General features: G+C 48.4%; 1 protein-coding gene across 2 annotated transcripts in view; it reads right to left on the reverse strand.

The window, feature by feature from the left end:
- ALDH2 (aldehyde dehydrogenase 2 family member) overlaps positions 1-17,022 on the reverse strand; it is a 31,000-nt gene extending 13,978 nt beyond the window's left edge. Inside the window, exons 1-6 of one of the 2 annotated variants that reach the window (XM_055323333.1) lie at positions 16,831-17,022; positions 5,621-5,725; positions 4,263-4,403; positions 3,086-3,165; positions 771-882; positions 111-239 (exon numbers count right to left, since the gene is read on the reverse strand). In XM_055323333.1, coding sequence (XP_055179308.1) covers positions 111-239; positions 771-882; positions 3,086-3,165; positions 4,263-4,403; positions 5,621-5,725; positions 16,831-16,956 — 693 coding nt within the window. In that variant the 5' untranslated portion in view covers positions 16,957-17,022. Of the gene's footprint in view, positions 1-110; positions 240-770; positions 883-3,085; positions 3,166-4,262; positions 4,404-5,620; positions 5,726-13,382; positions 15,101-16,830 lie in introns of those variants that run through there. The other variant, XM_055323334.1, reaches the window with a different exon arrangement.
- Between the last annotated feature and the right edge of the window lie 402 nt (positions 17,023-17,424).

Here is a 17,424-nt window from a genome sequence, read left to right on the forward strand (position 1 = left end):
CTATAAATACCTGCCCCACTTTGCAGCCCCCAAAACCCCTCCTAGGAACCCCCAAGGAGCAAGCATGTACAAGGGCATTCAGAGATCAAGACAGACACAAAGCCACACACCTCCTTAATCAGGTTGGCCACATAGAGGGCAGTGAGTGGAGTCTGCTCAGCTACCTTCATCACAATCACATTTCCGGTCGCCAGAGCTGGGCCCAATTTCCAGGCTTGCATCAGGAGGGGGAAGTTCCACTGCAATAAACAACACGTGCTCCTAGAATCGAAGCTGAGAGCTGCATCAGCCAGGGGATGTGGCAGCCCAGGGAGGAGAAGCCTCACCGACTTCTCTGACCCCCTTGTGCTACCCTCACAACTCAGTTATGAGTTTAAGACAGATGGACATGGCAGGTGGATGAGAACAAGAATGACTCATGCTCATTAGAGCTTTTCCCATAGTAGGCTCCAAGCTATGTTGTTGCATTTTATCCACCACTGCCTCCCCCCACCCCCTTCCCCACTGCCCTAAGAGTGCTATGTTCCCTTCCGCTTTTCAGATAACGAAACCGAGTCTTACAGGGTTAAGTGATTCGCCCAAAGTCAGAGTCCACACACGGCAGCACTGGTTGGCTTTGTTAAAGCCTGTGTTTTTAACCACCACCCAGGCCACCTTCCCACATCACTCTGCAGACCCTCCCAACCTTTACAATCAGCCTGTCTGAGATCGCTGCATCTCAAGGCACTCCTGATAAACCTTCATTCGTTTATTATGAGGCTAATACTCACCGGAATGATCTGCCCGCACACCCCGACAGGTTCATGGCGGGTATAACTGAAAAAGTCCCCATCGATAGGAATGGTTTTCCCATGGTACTTATCAGCCCAGCCAGCATAGTAACTAAAAAAAACAAAAAATACCAAAAAACAAAAATTAAGCTTAATCAATGACTTTCAGGGACCCCTGTAAACCCTGGCAGAAAGAGAAGACTCATACAGGCCCAATTAAGTTTTTCTGATCATTGCCCTTGCTCTTGGCTTATTCCAAGAAAGACTTTCTGGGTAACTGCTAGGATCACAGTAATCCACTCTGGTCAACTAACTCTAAGCCTCAGAATCACCTGGGATGCTTGTGAAAAACACCATATTCAAGGTGCCTACTTCTAACCTACTCAATCCGGAGCTCTAAGGCTGGTTCCCCAGGAATTGGTGTTTTTAATAAGCATTCAGATTAAACTGTGACTGTTGAACCAGTCCAGCACCACAAGACTAGCATTTGAGAACCACGGGTTGAATCTGGTAAGGAAGTGAAAACCTATCCAACTATCCAATGGCTAGCACTTCCTGTGTGCAGAGTCCTAAAGTCAGACTGAGGGAACAGCCACCAGAAACAAATCCTCACCTGGCCCAAGCCCTAGACACAGGGACACAGGTGACAGAAAAGCTCAGCACATGAGTGTGGGGGAGAAATGAGCAGCATGGGTTTCCAGTATGTAATGGTTAAATTTTCAGGGAAGTAGGAAAAACAAGAGAAGGGATAAGATGAAATGTGGGGTAAAAGGAAGAGCTCTGAAATGACTGGGACGGCAACACAAGTCTGAGCCCCAAGCTGACCTGGCTTTGAACACAGGGCTGTGAGCCTGGGGAGAAAAACAGCTAGGGAGTCGCCAATCTAGCCAAGGGAAGGCACTGCCGGCTTCCTTCCTCCCCGTCAGTATTACTTGTGTTTTGCAGGCCCCAGAATGGTTACTTAATCAGCACAAGGGCATATTCCTAAAACTCAGGAAGGCACAGGATGGAGCCTGAGCTTCACCAGGCTGCTCTCCTGAGGCATCCTTGCAGAGCAATCTAATCTTGGCACTACTGTCATTCGGGGCTGGAAAATTATTTGCTCTGTGGGCCATGCTGTGCACTGTAGGCTTTTTAGCAGCCTCCATGGCCTCAATGCACTAGATACCAGTAGCACTCCCCCTCCCCCCGCCCCCGCTCGGGCTGTGACAATCAAAAGTGTCTCCAGACATTGCCAATTGTCACCCAGGAGACAGGACTACCCTGGTTGAGAACCCATTATGTTGTCCAACCCCTACTTTTCTGGTATTGCTTCTTCCCCTCCACCTCTGTCCACAGGGTCACAGGGGGAGCAGTCCAGTCATTATTTACACAATGATCTGTCCACCAGGACCATAGCTGGTCAGGTTTGAGGCCAACCAGTCAGGGTAGCATTTGGTCCCTCCTTCTGGCATTAAGACTTTGGCATTTGGCAGGAATTTGGCACTAGGACTAAGGGGTTGCAGTGTAGTCTAGTAGGATCATGCATACAGAAGCAAGCCTAGGCATGGGCAGCCAGGTTCTAGCAAACACACTGGCCCCAAAGGCGGCCAGGGAAAACTGAGAAGAATGAAGCAAGAGGGCTGAGAAAAGCCACAGCATGGCTTGGTGGCCTCCTGGATTTAAGACCCCTGAGTCTCCGCAGTGCCTGAGTCAAGCCGAGTCTTTGTTACCTCCAACCAAAAGGACCCTAACAAAGCTCTTATTCCTCATCCTGTATTTCTTGGTCATTAAGACATTTGATTACACTAATCCAAAAGCTAGCAAGGAGGAGGAAATAATAAAGACTAAAGCAGAGGCAGATGAAAGGGAGAACAGGAAAACAACAGAGGAAATCAACAAAACCAAAAGGGGGTTCTTCGAAAACTCACCAACTTGACAAACCTTTCACTAGACTAAGACAAAAAGGCAGAAGACACAAACAGCTGAAATCAGAAGTGAAAAAAAGGAATCACCACAGACCGCACAGAGATAAAAAGGCTTTTAAGAGACTATATGAACAATTGTAGCCAACAAATTAGATAACCTACATGAAATGGACAAATTCCACCTAACAGAAAATTACTGAAACTGCCTCTAGAAAAAAAGAGAAAACACTTATGAGTAAGTTGCTGTTTTGACACTGAGGGGTTTTCTCATAAGATAATCTCAGCGAACATGTTTCTCCCACTCCTGTAATCCTGTTACATTATTCTATTTCGGCCCCCCCCTCCCCCCGCAACACCTGCTCCCATGTGGTGCAGCCAGAACAAGAAGCAGGAAACCTGAGCCCATACCGGAGGCATCTGAGGACCATGTCCAGATCCACAAGGTAAGAGATGACATAGGGCTTGCCATTATCCAGGGTCTCCAAGGCCTGAGAAAAAGAGAACGGTCAGCACAGGCATAGGACTGAGTCAAAGCGATGGTGACAACTGGTGCCCAAGCTCAGCACAGACCAAGAAGGGCTGATGGCCACTCTGTGCCACTGAATGCTGTGGCACTTCTGGCCCAACACCCCTCCCTCTCCAAAGGTGGAAGAATGAGGGGTGAGGAGAAGAATGGTGTACCAGCTTCACATGTGGTCATTTCATATGCACATGTTTTCTAGGTTTGGCTCTAAGCCAAATGCAGGTAAGAAGAGACAAACATGAGAGCTGAGAGAGCAAAGCACCAGTGAATAATAACGTGAAGCATTTATCACAAGTATTAAGAGTGCTAGAAAGGAGAAGCCCAGATGCCCAGCCCAGTCTGAGAAACAGCCTCCCTCTAGGCTAAAATCTGAAGGGTATGTAGGAGGTAAGTAGGCAAAGGGGAAGGTACAAATGATGACCAAGCGAAGAGCACCCCAAGCAGAAGGATGTGCAAAGGCCCCAATGGCTCAAAGAAGCCTGGCAGTCAAGCCATTGAGGGAAGGGTGGTGAGCTGAGCTCTGTGTGTGAGGGCCACAGCCCGTCATTAGTTGGGAGACAGAGTCAGACCAGGCAGGGCCTTGTAGACCATGTGGAGGGAATAGGGCATTATCCTAAGGATATATAGGATGCCATAGAAAACTTGAGAGTGGAGCACCATGGTATAATTTGCCTTCTAGAAGGTTCACTCTGGCTGCTATTTGCAGATTGGATTGGGGAGTGGTGGGGAGAGGGCTTTGCCTCCTGGTTTCTTCCGCCTGTGGCAGCCAGAGAGAAGGCCCACCACACACACAGGGGCTCCGAGGGAGGCGTATATCCCTGGGGGTTTCAGGGAAGGCTCCCCATTGTGGCACCCCTCCCTGCCCCCCATCTCCTCCTTTCTTAGCCATCATAGGAGACAATAAGAGGCTCCTCTAATTGGAATAGCAGTGTACCCCAAGTGTCCAGCCTATGCCATTCTGATCTGTTACATGTCAGCCATGCAGCCCCTTCCTGGCTGTCTGTGGGATGCTCTGAGCCTATTCACCACATGGGATGAGAGAGGAGGGGGCTGAAAACTCACTGCCAGATAGGTCCGGTCTCGCTCAATCAGATCTGCCAGGCGGTTCAGCAAGCGGCCTCTGTCGGATGCGTCCATGCGGCGCCAGGGTGAACCTAGCTGGAAGGCAGCCCGGGCAGCCTTTACTGCCTTGTCCACATCTTCCTGGAAAACATCCACCAAGACAGCTGAGGCCTTCTCAGTGAGAACTGCCTCCAAATATCATTCACCCCACTGCCAAGCACACCCACAGGGCTTTAGTCAATACCGTGTGGAAACCTGCCCCAAACAGCCCTTCCCCACCATGAAGGGCTCTGCCTGACGAGCTTCAGACTCTCCTTTCCAGGAGTTAGGAAGAGAATGAGGACCTGACAGTTTCTGTTCCTGTATTTTCATTTCAGAATTCCCCAAAGAGTTTTAGAGGGAAACATTCAGGCATCATTGCTTAGAATTTGACCATTTTCCCCATCTTTGTAAGAAAGCAAGCCCAGAGAACCTAACCATTCCTTCTAAGATAAATGGCAGTCTCCACTAAACACAGGTTTAACCACCTTCCCTCTCCTCTGGGGAAGCAGTAAAATCATCACAGCTAGCATTTTTCATATTGGGAGATCTGTATCAAGAGGTTTGGGAGCATGGTTTTCATTAATATTAAATATATTTACCATCAGACTACCTTATAAGCCAGAAAAGTACTGTATTCACATTTGCTTTTAGCAGAGGGAGCAGGGCTTTATACACGAATATAGAAAACTGTCTTAAAGCAGAGGTCAAGGACCATTCTTAAGTTATTTCCAGTGCCTCTTCTTTTTAAAAATTTATTTATTTATTTTAGAGAGGGAGTGAGCATGAGTTGGGGCAGAGGGAGAAAGAGAGAACCCCAAGCAGACTGCCCAGTGAGTATAGAGCTCAGGGGACACTGAGATCATGACCTGAACCGAAACCAAGAGTCAGACGTTCAACCGACAGAGCCACCTGGACGTCCTGCAAGTATGTACAATTCCAATAGAATACACTACCAACACCAGGCTAGATCTCAGGAGACCAAATTCTAGTCCACAAGATTCCTCTATCTAGGTGTGTACCTCCCTTCTCTGACCTTCACCTTCTAGGACTAGAAACGATAGACTGGATTAGATGTCCCAAATTCAGTTGCAAGTCTACAATTCCACAGCTGTCTGAATGACTGAACCTGGGTATAATCTAGTACCTTTGCCTGAAGGAAGAGTTTCTGTTGATTCATTTACTCAAAAGATATTCATTGGCATTTTGAGTCATGAAAGTAATGCACACGGCAAAGTTTGAACCACATAAAAACATATAAAGTAAAAAATGAAACCATCTTGCCTGTTCCCGCCCTAAGGGAGATCACCAGTTCTCACCTTATCTCCTTCAGCTACCTGACAGATGACTTCTCCAGTGGATGGATTGATGGTGGGGAACGTTTTCTTGCTGACAGCATCGTGCCACTCATTGTTTATGAAGATCTACAACGAGAAGGAAGAAAGTTCTTAGATCGGCTCTCAACCCAACAATGACAACCAGCAATATAAATTAAAAAATCAGAATGTGAATTAGCCTCAGAGGAATGTGGCATGAGGTTTAAAGCCCCAGCCCTGGAGACAACCAAGTTCGAATGCCCAGTCTGCCAAACAACCTTGGGTAAGTCATTTGACCTTGTTCTTGTTGATCTGAGAAATGAAGAGAATGTACCTACCATATCCATTTATCCATATTGTTGTGTAAGATGTCAAAACTCAGTGGCTTAAATGATTCATTATTCTCTCACAATTGCATCCACTGATTGGGCTCAGCTGCACAGGGCTTGCCTGGGCTCACAGAGCAGAGATGCCCGGGATGGGCAAGAGAGCTTCTGCACCACATGTCTGCTTGGGCCTCCTGGCTGTATGGCAGACTCAGGCTAGTCAGCTTTCTCCTAGGACAGCTGGCTTCCCCAGAGAGTGTTCCAAGGACTCAGGCAGAAGCTGAAAGACTTCCTAAGATCCAGCTTCTGAAGTCACACGACCTCATTTCTTCCACTGATCAGTGTGAGTCACAGGCCCAGTCCAGATCGCAGGGGAGGGGGTGGGGGAGCCTCCACTACTCCTTGGGAGGAGCAGTAAAAAAATTTGCAACCATCTCTCCTCTGCCACACCACTGCACAGGGTTGTTGTGATAAAGGGGTCAGATTATTCTTTTACCATTCAGTAAATATGGAGTGAACATCTGCGATAGGCCAGGCACTGTTCTAAGGCTGAAGACACTGTAGAAACTAAAGCCAGTAAGGACCTTTGTCTCTCATGGACCTGGTGTTCTGTTCTGGTGGATACAGACAGTAGAGAACAATCAAATACACAAGACAGATTGCAGTGGTAGGTACAAAGAAGGAAAATGGGATCCACAGAGACTACTAAAGTAGGGGAAGATAAAGAACTTTAGATAGGATGGTTGGGAGGGTCTCTCTGATAAGCAGATATTTCACTCAAGCCCTGACTGATGACAAGAAACCAAAAACAGGAAAAGTGGAAGGATTAACAGTCAAGGCAGCAACAAGAGCAAGTGCAAAGGCCCTGGGGTAGGAATAAGTCTAGTGCATTTGACAAAAAACAAAAGTGGCCAGAGTTACCCGCAAACCAAGAAGGAAGGGCTAGTAGATGGATGAGAGAGGAGGGTGAGTCCTGTGAAGGCCTCAGTTCAGCACCTGGCAGCAATCATTGCTGTTGCTGTTGTGAGGATTAACAGCAACCAGGTCTGGAGAGAGACTGTACACTGATTTAATTAGGCCAATACCAGGGAGACGGAAGCCCCTTCATTCACTCAGAGAAAAGATCCTTATCCAAAGCTGCTTAATTAAATGCCAAAAATCACTCTGCTTCTAAGAGCCAAGCAATATTCTCAAGGGAGAATAGGGAACTCTCTCAGCAAGCTGTTCCCTTTCAGGCTGGGGAAGCTGGTCTGGGAGTGGCAGACACTTTGTCACCTCACCAGGGCTGAATAAAGGTCACAGTCAGGGTGAACAGCAATTCAAGGCCACTCTGCCTTCCTTCCTCAAGGGCTCTCCTTGACCCCAGCATGGCCTGACTCTGGCTTAGGACCCTGGCAAGTCATCTCTCCAGTTACCCTGGGCCAGAATTCAGGACCATAAACACAACCAAGCCATTAAGCAAAATCTGGAGTTTGGCCAGCGCCAGAGATTTCAGAGCCAACAAGGCCCAGGGAGGGGCTTGCCTGGCTCCATGGTCAAGAGCAGGGTCGGGACGAGCACCCAGATAAACTAGGGCTCTTTTGATCCTAGTTGCATCATATGGGCACTCCACCTCCCTGTGCTTTCGCTTCCTCACCTATGGAGTGGAAATCACTGCAGGACCCCTCATAAGGTGGTGTGTGAGGGCTCCAGGTAGGCGTATACACCAAGCTTTGGGGCAGCGGGGAGTAGGTGTGCAATGCTGCGGTGGTGCCAGTGGGACTTGACAACCTGGGAAGGAGCTGATTAGGAAGAGGTCTACCAGGGGTCACTTTCTCAGGCTCAAATCTGGTATTTTGGCACAATTCCTGCCCATGATCAGAGCAGAATCCGAAGCTATACACACACCTACAGTCAAAGGCTCTTGGCATTAGCCAGAGTCTTTGGAAGTATGTTTGTGTGGGTTCACATTAGTTGCCTGATAATTAATCTTGAGAAAAACAACCCCTTTGTTGCTGAGAAGCAAGCAACCAACCGCTTAGTGGCAGAAAGAACTCTGGCTTGAACCGAGTGGCTCTGTGTCGAGTCCTCCAAGCCCTGTGCACAAGCTCCCATGAGAACTGGTTTCCCCCTCCTGCCAATTTCCAAGGCCAGTGCTCTTCACCTGGTTCTCCTCCAGCTGCAGCCTCCAGTCAGAGCCCAGGTCTGCCTTCAAAGAAGTCAGCACTCCAACCTCCTCGCTCCATCTGCATGGTTGACTTACTGCCCAACGGCAGGTTTGATTTTGAAGGTTTTTTCTGAGCAGTGTAAAAAGCACCAGCCTCTGAGCCCCCACAGACCTGGGTTCGAATCTCAACTCTGCCCCTCACTGGCTGTGACCTTGGGCCAATCCCTTCCCTTCCAGATGCTTCATCAGTCCCTGGGGAGAATGTCTGGGGGGCTGATGTGAGGATTAAATGTAACAAGGGGTGTAAAGCTCCTGAGCCAGGACCCTGTGTACACAGTGGCTCTTACCACAGCAGCCACCACAACAAAACTCTGGATCCTGTGGCTCTCTCAGGTCAAAGATTTTTAGGAGCAAAGGCCAGGCAGATCTCTATGCCTCTGCCTGTTATTCCCTATACCATAGCATACTAAATTAGTGTGTCCCAAAAAAGTTTTAATTGTTATTTTGCAAAGATCAGGAACTATGAAGCAGAGAGGCAGGCCAGTCAGGTGAACCCCCCAGTCCTCACCCCTTCCCTGGTCAGGGCCCACACTGTTTTCCTGATCTTCCAAGAAGCCTGTAGGAAAACCACTCCCTGGCACCTGTTTGCCTTTCAAAGCCCTAAACCTGCTGGGTCACTCTCCATTGTTGAATTTTCTACAATCCATCTTTCTCACTGATAAAATAAGCCTGAATTTGCCTAGCATAAACCTAGAATCTTCTTTTTTTTTTTTTTTTTTTTTTTTTAAGAATCTTCCTTCGGTTTCGAGTTCCCATTTCCCTCCTCCTAGAACCAGCCTTCAGTGGTCTCCCCTGCACTCCTTCAGGGATGGGGAGCAGGGTAGGAAATGTTCTCACCCTGAGGAGGGTGTGGGAGGAGAGTTTCACAGCATTCACTTAAGTAAACACAAGGGCTGATACCAGGCCAAATGCTTCATAACCTCCTGGCCCAAAACCCAAAGCTTGGCCCCTGTAACAGGCTGAACTTCGTCACCCTGGGAGGGGGTGCTCCCAGCGCACACTTCCTCATTCAAGTTTCTAGAAGCAGAGCAACATGCAGAGACATCCTAGCAACATCAGGAGCTCATGCTCTGAATCTGGACTACTGGCAAAACTCCTAGAGCTTTTCCATCAACACCCTGTATTTTCTACATATTTTAATAAATTCATCTCCCTTTATCTTGTACAAGCCGGACTCACTCATTCATGCAGCCAGTAAGTTTTAACAGAGTGTTATGCCCACGCCGGGTATGGCGTGAAAGAGCAAAGTCCTGGCTCCTTGAGCTCAAGTCCTGGGGAGCTGAGACACAATCAATGAGCAGACCAACAAAGCAAGAAGCAGCAACACACAGGCAACAGTGGAACAGGCCAGGGAGTCAGGCAGCACTCGAGGAATGTTCTGAAAGGAAGAGTTTGGAGACACGAGGAACCGAAAGGACACCATGGCTGCAGAGTAAGGGCGAGGGACAGGAGGAGGGGGCTCTGGATCCCACACCTGCCCTGGGTAGGGAGCTAGGGCTGCTGCACTATGAGGGGAACGGGCCAGAGGCAGGAGCATCAATTCTTGAGAAGGGATCGTTGACTCTCTGTCTTCACTTGGTTTTCTCAGTTTATCTTGGACATTCTTCCACAAACATATCGCCCTATTATATTTTAAGCAACACAGCATTCTTTGGTATGAAAAGACCAGGGTTTATTGAACCAGTTCCCACACATGCACTTTTAGGATCAATTTCACTATTCCTGACAGTGTTGCTACAGCACACGTCCTTGGACATGGACCTTTACAAACTTGAGACAGATGGCCGTATAAAATTCAGAATTGCTGAGTCAGAGGACAACACAATCCTTGGGCTGCCTCAGAAAACTGGGTGGTGTGGTGGGTGCCTAGAAGCTGAGGACCCAAGGAGGAGGCCTAACCAAGGCGAGGACATTCCAGTGCCGCCTCCACCCCAAGGCACTGGACAGTCATCTATGTGAGGTTTCCAGTAACAGGTTCAGTGGTATTCAGTAGCTCCAATTAAGCAGAGAGGATGTATTATTGAAAGATTTTAATTCAGGCTTTGATGCATGAAAGAACTGGGGATCTGTTACCTCGGAAATCTTCATCCCTGGAATATGCTACCCTCCCCAAGGATGAGGGAGCAAATGGGGCAGTTTTCTATCTCGGGGAGACTCTTGCTGGCATTTGCTTTTTTCAAGAGCAGTTAGGTAACTTATGTCCAACAGAAAACAGATGCTATATTTTGTTTTACAAGATTCTGAGGAGATAAGTTCAAGAAAAACACCGAATGCAACACACATTCACATTTCTCAAACCTCCAAACTTTGGGTTAGTTTAGTAGTAATGCTAAGGGCAGCCTTTCCCCCCAGACTTGCTGGAGACATTCTGGCATCTGACCCAAGCTCTCCCCTCCACTCTCGGCTCTCCGGGTCTTTTATTCTGCATTCCTAGATTTTTCAGCACATTCACCATGGGAGAATGGTGGGTTCTACTGTAGACTGTTTGCCTGGCAGTCATGCTTTCAATTTGTTGACATTCTCTGGGCTTATGATTGGCAACCTCTATCTTTCTGCAATCACTTCCCTTGGAAAATTTTAGCACTCCCTACACGTCTTCACATTCTTATTCATATTAACTCCCCCAAATTCTTTGAAAAAGGCCCCTCTGAGTGGAAATATTATGTTCCTATTCCTTGCTACTGGAACATAAAATTATAAAAAATAGTTTGAAAAATGGCAACCATTCATGCCTTCAATAAATATTTACTGAACAGCAATAATATTCTGATCTCGGTGCTAGAGGCTGGTAATAACACACATGAACACAAATGCGGCTCTTCCCTTCTGATTTCAAATATTCAAGTTCAGTTCCCCTAAATATTAACATCCTTGGGGCGCCTGAGTGGCTAGTTGGTTGAGCATTTCACTCTTGGTTTTGGCTCAGGTCAAGATCTCAGGGTCATGAGATCAAGCCCTGCATCTGTCTCCACACTCAGTGGGATTCTCTCTCTCTGCCCCCCATCCCCAATAAATATATATATCTTTAAAAAAATATTTACAACCTTGTTTGCTCATAGGGCCTGGTCACGAGGCAGCCCAGCATGTGGCTAAGGGCATGCACGTCAGAGTTGAACCCTGGTTTCATAATTAGTATTCAAAGTCCCAGAGCCACAGTCCCCTCATCTGAAACAGCTACAATACCTGTGCTTCATACAGTTATTGCAAGGATGAAAGGTGAAAATGTGTAGTTAAACATCAACACAGGGCCTAACAGACCCTAAGTGATCAGCAATCATATTATTCATCAGGGGATAGGTACACATGTCCACAGCATACACATCTGTCCTTTCAACCTGACCTCAATACCATAAACCTTCTTAAAAAAGAAAAAAAAAAAAGATTTTATTTTGTTTATTTGAGAGAGAGCATGAGAAGAGAAACGGGCAGAGGGAAAGGGAGAAGCAGACTCCCCACTAAGCAGAGAGCCCGATGTGGGGCTCAATCCCAAGACCCTGAGATCATGACCTGAGTTGAAGGCAGATGCTTAACCAACTGAGCCACCCAGGAGTCCCTCACAAACCTTTACAGAGCCCAATCACCCGTAACGCAGTGTGTTTCCACAGATTCACAGATTCCGGAAAGGCAGAAGGTGATGAAAGGCAATTACATTCATTTATAATATAATTATGTCAGAAGCAGAAGTACCAAGGTAGGTCTGGTGAAATCCTCTGATTCTCTGCCTTGCCTGAATCTATTATTTCTACGAAGGATCTTAAAACTCTTTCACAAACAATAAAACCAGTATGATGAATGTGGAGATATTTCACTTGACTCATTCAGCACAAAGCCACTTCAAACCACTGCTTAACCCAACATAAATTTTGGCTCATTATGTAAGAATCACCCAAGAAAAACAAGGAAAATCAAATTTCTATTCTGGATATACTACCTGTTAGCAGTGATTATCTGGAGGTGTGAAATATCAGAGGACTGTCTCTTTTTTTTTTTTCTTTTTATATTTGCTTACAGGTCACTTAGCTTTAACGAAATAAAAGATTTAAATAAAGCCAAAGTTCCCTTTAATCACTACCTGCAAACAGATTCCCTAAGCAGTACCCCCTCCAAAGGCTCTCACCACCTTCACACCAATGCACATATTTCTTCCAGAACATTTTTATACATTTTATTTTATTTTTTTAAACTTTATTTATTTGAGACAGAGAGACAGCGAGAGAAAGCACAAGCTGGAGGAGAGGGAGAAGCAACAACTCACTGAGCAGGGTAGCCAATGCAGGGAATCAATACCGGGACTCAAACCCAAGGCCCCAGGATCATGACCTCAGCCCAAAGCAGAAACTTAACTGACTGAGCCACCCAAGAGCCCCCATTTTTATCTATTTTATATGGAGATAGGTCTGCTCATATTCAGTGTAAAGTTTGTTTGGGTGATTTAATTAGCTTCCTATCTGCAGAACGCAGGACCCCTTCCTGCCTTGTCACATTGTTTTTGAGACCCATTATTCATCCAGTTCCAGATAATTCCTGAACTACTGCATCTATTGAATTGTTCCTTCCTATAACCATAGCACAAGTTGTTCTTTTATTTCCCCATGGATGGCAAGCAAGCTTCTTAGGCTTTCTCTAATGTAAATTATGGGCCAATGCTGCATGCTTATATTTCCAATGAGTTTCTACCTCATGGACTCTGTAATGCTTGACTTTTGGTACTGAGGATGTATTAATGTTGTAATCAGAAAATTCTATACAGGGAGACACTTTCTTTAATTTCTTTTTTGTCAGTTTTCTCTTTAGTTCCCAAGGGCTGTGGTCAGGAAGCTGAGAATAGGGACACAATTTAAGTCACCCCAAACTCCCATGCAACTTTACCACAACCTAGCTCACCCCTTCAGAAAACAACTTAAAACTACAACAGCACCCACATAATGGAGTCACATCACTATTACCTCATAAGCTCAAAAGCGTCACTGTTACCTCAGCCTTTACTTAAGGCTGTGTAAACATGGAGGCACTGGTCATGAAGAGCCAGGCTTGCTAAGGGCTGTATAAGGATGACTCCCACTCCACCCTCACAGCAACTCTATGATGTATATGGGATTTTTACCCCAATTTACAGATGTAGTAGTTGAGATACAGAGTTAAATAAACCGTACCACGCTCTGTATCCCCCTCTTCCCTGCCTTGTTTTTCTCCATAGCACTAATTGCCTTGGCCAAGAATGCACTTCACTTACCTGTCTCCACCATCCAGGCCACAAGCTTTCCACAGGCAGGGATTCCTATCTGTTTTGTTCATTGGAACAGGGAGCACTCAGGAAATGTCTGTTGAATGAATGAACCTGGCCAAGTCAACACTAATGAGTGGCAGGTGATCTGAGTACAGAGCGCAACACAACGGTACCTAACAATATTCTGGTCTTCGTTATTATTATCAATCAACATGGGGAATCAGGAAAATGGCAGAATGGGAGGATCCTGAGCTCACCTTGTCCCACAGACATACCAAGATAACAGCTCCATCTATGCAGCCAACTCTGAAAACGACCTGAAGACTGGTAGGGCAGGCTTTCCCACAGTTCATCATATACAGGAGGCCATGTTGAAAAGGGTAGGAGGGACAGACACACAGTTGGCAACCAAACCCCTGGCAAGACTAACCACAAACAGGAGGGTTGCCACAGCAAGAGATCGGATCCTACACTAGGTACGCGAGGCACTGGGTACTCACAATTGAGAAGACAAATCCCCCTAATACCTGGCTGTGAAAACCAGTGGGGCTTAACTTCAGGAGCTTTAAAAATCAGCAGGGCTGATTTAAGTCACCAAGTCAGGAAAGAAAAAAAGAATGAGAAATGAAAATCAGTTTGTTGATAGAGGTGTGTCCCTGAAACCGCCAAAGATAAGACATGTTGATCTTCAAGAAGCCTGGCCATCATCAGCTCCCCCTACAGGTCCCTGCTTGTAAGCGGGGGGAAGGAGAGAGTGTCCCAAATCTTCCAATCAATAAGTTTACCCCACTCTGCGCCCTCACCCAAGACAAGTAAAGGCAAGAGGACCCGAGGAAGGTGGACCAAACCACCTCCCTCTACCTCTTTTGGATTGAGAGAAGGAGGTGGGAAAGAGAAGACTTGCCACCTGCACCACTCCCACCCAACCAGGTGAGACCCAACAAGCCTGAACTGTGACATTCCCTCAAAAGCCCAAATACTCCTCCAAATGCCTTTGGCAAGAAAACCTACCCCGCAGAAGCAACTTCAAAGCCGGATGGAAGAACTCCTCCTTGGGAAGCTCAACTCTAGAACAGTTCATTAAACTTCAAGGACCCAGTAACACTTCAGGAAATGTCCAGGAATACGATGTAGTTTGTACCTAGAGCCCCTGGCTCCTAGAGACTCAAAAATATTCAGAGTAGGTTTTGGCATGCTTGCCAGCAGCATTAGCAACAATGCAACTCTGAAAACAGCCCAAGAATTTTAAGAAGAGCCAGTTTCAACATGGTGCCATGCATTGCAACCTTGGGAAGAATAAAAAAGATAACAATGTACTAACTGAGAAAGATAACTCAGATACATTGTTCAATGAGACAGTGCTCCAGAACAGTAAGTGCTAATATCTCATTTATTTAAAAAAAAAAATCTGGTGCATGTTTGCTCACAGGCATGAACACACACACACAAAGAAAATGCAAGATCACAGACCTACCTGTTAACAGTGGCAGTGCAGTGGGGGGTGTGGGAAGCTTTACAGTACTCTGTATTTTTACAGCAAGCAATTATTACTTTTATAATCTCAAAAAACTTGATGCAAGGAGCTGCAGGAAGATTGCACTCCTCTCCCCCAACTTCACATCCCAGACTAAGGAGAGCAAGGCTCATGCTATCTACAAGATCCCTGTGCATGTACGTTGGGATGCCATTTCCTCATTTCCATGTGACCACAGAGGAGGAAGATCTTTTTTTTTTTTTAGGATTTTATTTATTTATTCAAGAGAGACAGAGAGAGAGAGAGAGAGAGAGAGAGAGGCAGAGACATAGGCAGAGGGAGAAGCAGGCTCCATGGAGGGAGCCCGACATGGGACTTGATCCCGGGTCTCCAGGATCACACCCGGGGCTGAAGGCGGCACCAAACCACTGAGCCAGCCAGGCTGCCCAGAGGAGGAAGATCTTAATTCGATCTTGTATCCACAAAAGGCCTGGGGTGCTGGCATCTTTCCCTTAAGGATATCTCTGCATAATCTTTCTGATGTTCAAGTCTCCCGAGCATCAACTCCTCATTAAGCAGCCTACCAAAAGAACAACAGCTGCTAAAAAAAAAAAAAAAAAAAAAAAAAAAAAAAAAAAAAAAAAACAGCTGCTGCATTTGGGGCTTGTGTTCCATAAAGGGAATTTTATCTCTTGTTTTTATTCCCTCGCAAATGACTATTTGTAACACTCCTTACAATTACACAGGTATGCCTTTACCCACTACCTGTATGCAGATTTGCAGCCCAGCTCTGGGCCAAACGAGCAGGTCCACTTGAAAGAAGTCCACCCAGGATTGGCTCTATGGCATCCTGAATCAGCACTGACCCCTCTATTCCAACCCAGAGGCACATCAATTGTAGCACAGAATATTCTGGTTAGAGGCTTTCTTTTGGGAGTCTAGATGTGAACCCCAACTTTGCCACTGGCTTCAATCTTTGGGCAACTCACGAAACCTCCCCGTAACTCTGTTCATCTATAAGATGGAGATGATCACAGTGTCCACTTCACTGGGCTGTTGCAAGGATTAAGTGGCAAAACAGAACCATGCCGGGTGCACAGAGAAAAGGAGCTGTTAGTACTGTAAGTGCTCACCCACTGACCCACTTCCCACTTTACAAAAGAAGAAACTGAAGCTCACAGAAGGGTAGCTTGTTGCACATACAAAAACGAAGTCTTCACATCGATTTCCTTCTCTGTGAATTCCGGCACTTTACCCAAACTCAAAGATCAAAAGAGAGAATATTCCGAAGCAAGAATAGCAAGAATTTCTGCTTAAGCAAGAAACTGGCCTCTGGGAAGCGGTGTTATCCTGGAAAGCCCCTCCCCGGTTTGCTGGAAGAAAACCCGCTCCTTGGAAGGCGCGGGCACTACTTGGGGATTGCGCCCCAGAGGCGAAGGTCCCGCTCCCTTCCCCAAGTCCCAGCAGCGAGCGTGTGTGCTCCCGGCCCAGGGGCCTGACCTTTTCCGTGGCCAAGGGGTGAACCTTGGCGGAGGAGGCCCCCTCCCTTTCTTGTTTTTCCCTTTGGACTTCTTGGACACGGGCAAGAATTAAGGGCTAAGAGATGACCAAGGAAAAGACGGAAAAGCTCCTGCTAAGAGGGGACTTTGATGGAAAGGTCGTCTGGGTGGGTGATGGTGAAGCCCTGTGCAGACCCCGCGGCGACTGAGAGGCTGCTGACGGGGGCAGAAAACACGCGGCGGGAGCAGGGAAACGAACCAGCGGCCACAGTCGCAGCTGGAGAACGGAGCAGGGGCCGTGCGCCGCGGTGAAGGTGCCAAGAGGCCCGCAGGAAGGGTGGGAGGTGTGCTGAAGCCGCGGCGCAGCAAACCGCCCCAGCCCCGCTGCGGACAGTGGGGCCCGAGGAGGCCCGGGCCGGGCCTTCCCCCGGCGGCGGGCTCCCGCTCCGACAGAACAAAGCCCCGCGGCCGGCGGCCTCACCCGGTTGTAGAGGACTTCGGGCTGCCGGTTGGGGGCCGGCACGGCCTGGGAGGAGGCGGCCGACAGGAGGCGGCGGCCCAGGCGGGGCCCGAGGCCCGCGGCAGCGAGCGCGGCGGCGCGCAACATGCTGCGGCGGGAGCGGGCCTGCAGGACGGAGCGCCGACGCCGTGTGCGGGGCGGCCCGCGGGCGCTGCGGGACCCGGGTCACCGCGGCCGCGACCTCCCCCGCCCGCGCGCGGCGGCCAATGGGCAGGCGCGGGGCGGGGCGGGGCGGGGCGCGGGCGCCGTGCCCGCCCCCGCCCCCGCCCCCGCCCCCGCCCCCGCCCCCGCCCCCGCCCCCGCCCCCGCCCGAGCCCGCTTCCCGCGGCGCGGCGCGCGCAGGGTGTAACCCGGCCCCGCGAACTCAGCGTGCTCGGGGCCTCTCGGGTGTGCCCGAGCCCTGACGCCGACAGGCCTGACCCGGAGCATCCCGGGCCCCGACCTGCTGGGGCTGCCGTGGGAGCCGTGGGAGAGGCCGGCCTCGCCCAGACGCGAGGGGATTTGGGAAACGGGTAACGGACTCCAGAACGAGTGGGTCGGAGGCGCGGTTGGAGC

The sequence above is a fragment of the Nyctereutes procyonoides genome, unplaced genomic scaffold (genome assembly GCF_905146905.1).
Source record: "Nyctereutes procyonoides isolate TBG_1078 unplaced genomic scaffold, NYPRO_anot_genome, whole genome shotgun sequence".
NCBI classification, from domain to species: Eukaryota; Metazoa; Chordata; class Mammalia; order Carnivora; family Canidae; genus Nyctereutes; species Nyctereutes procyonoides.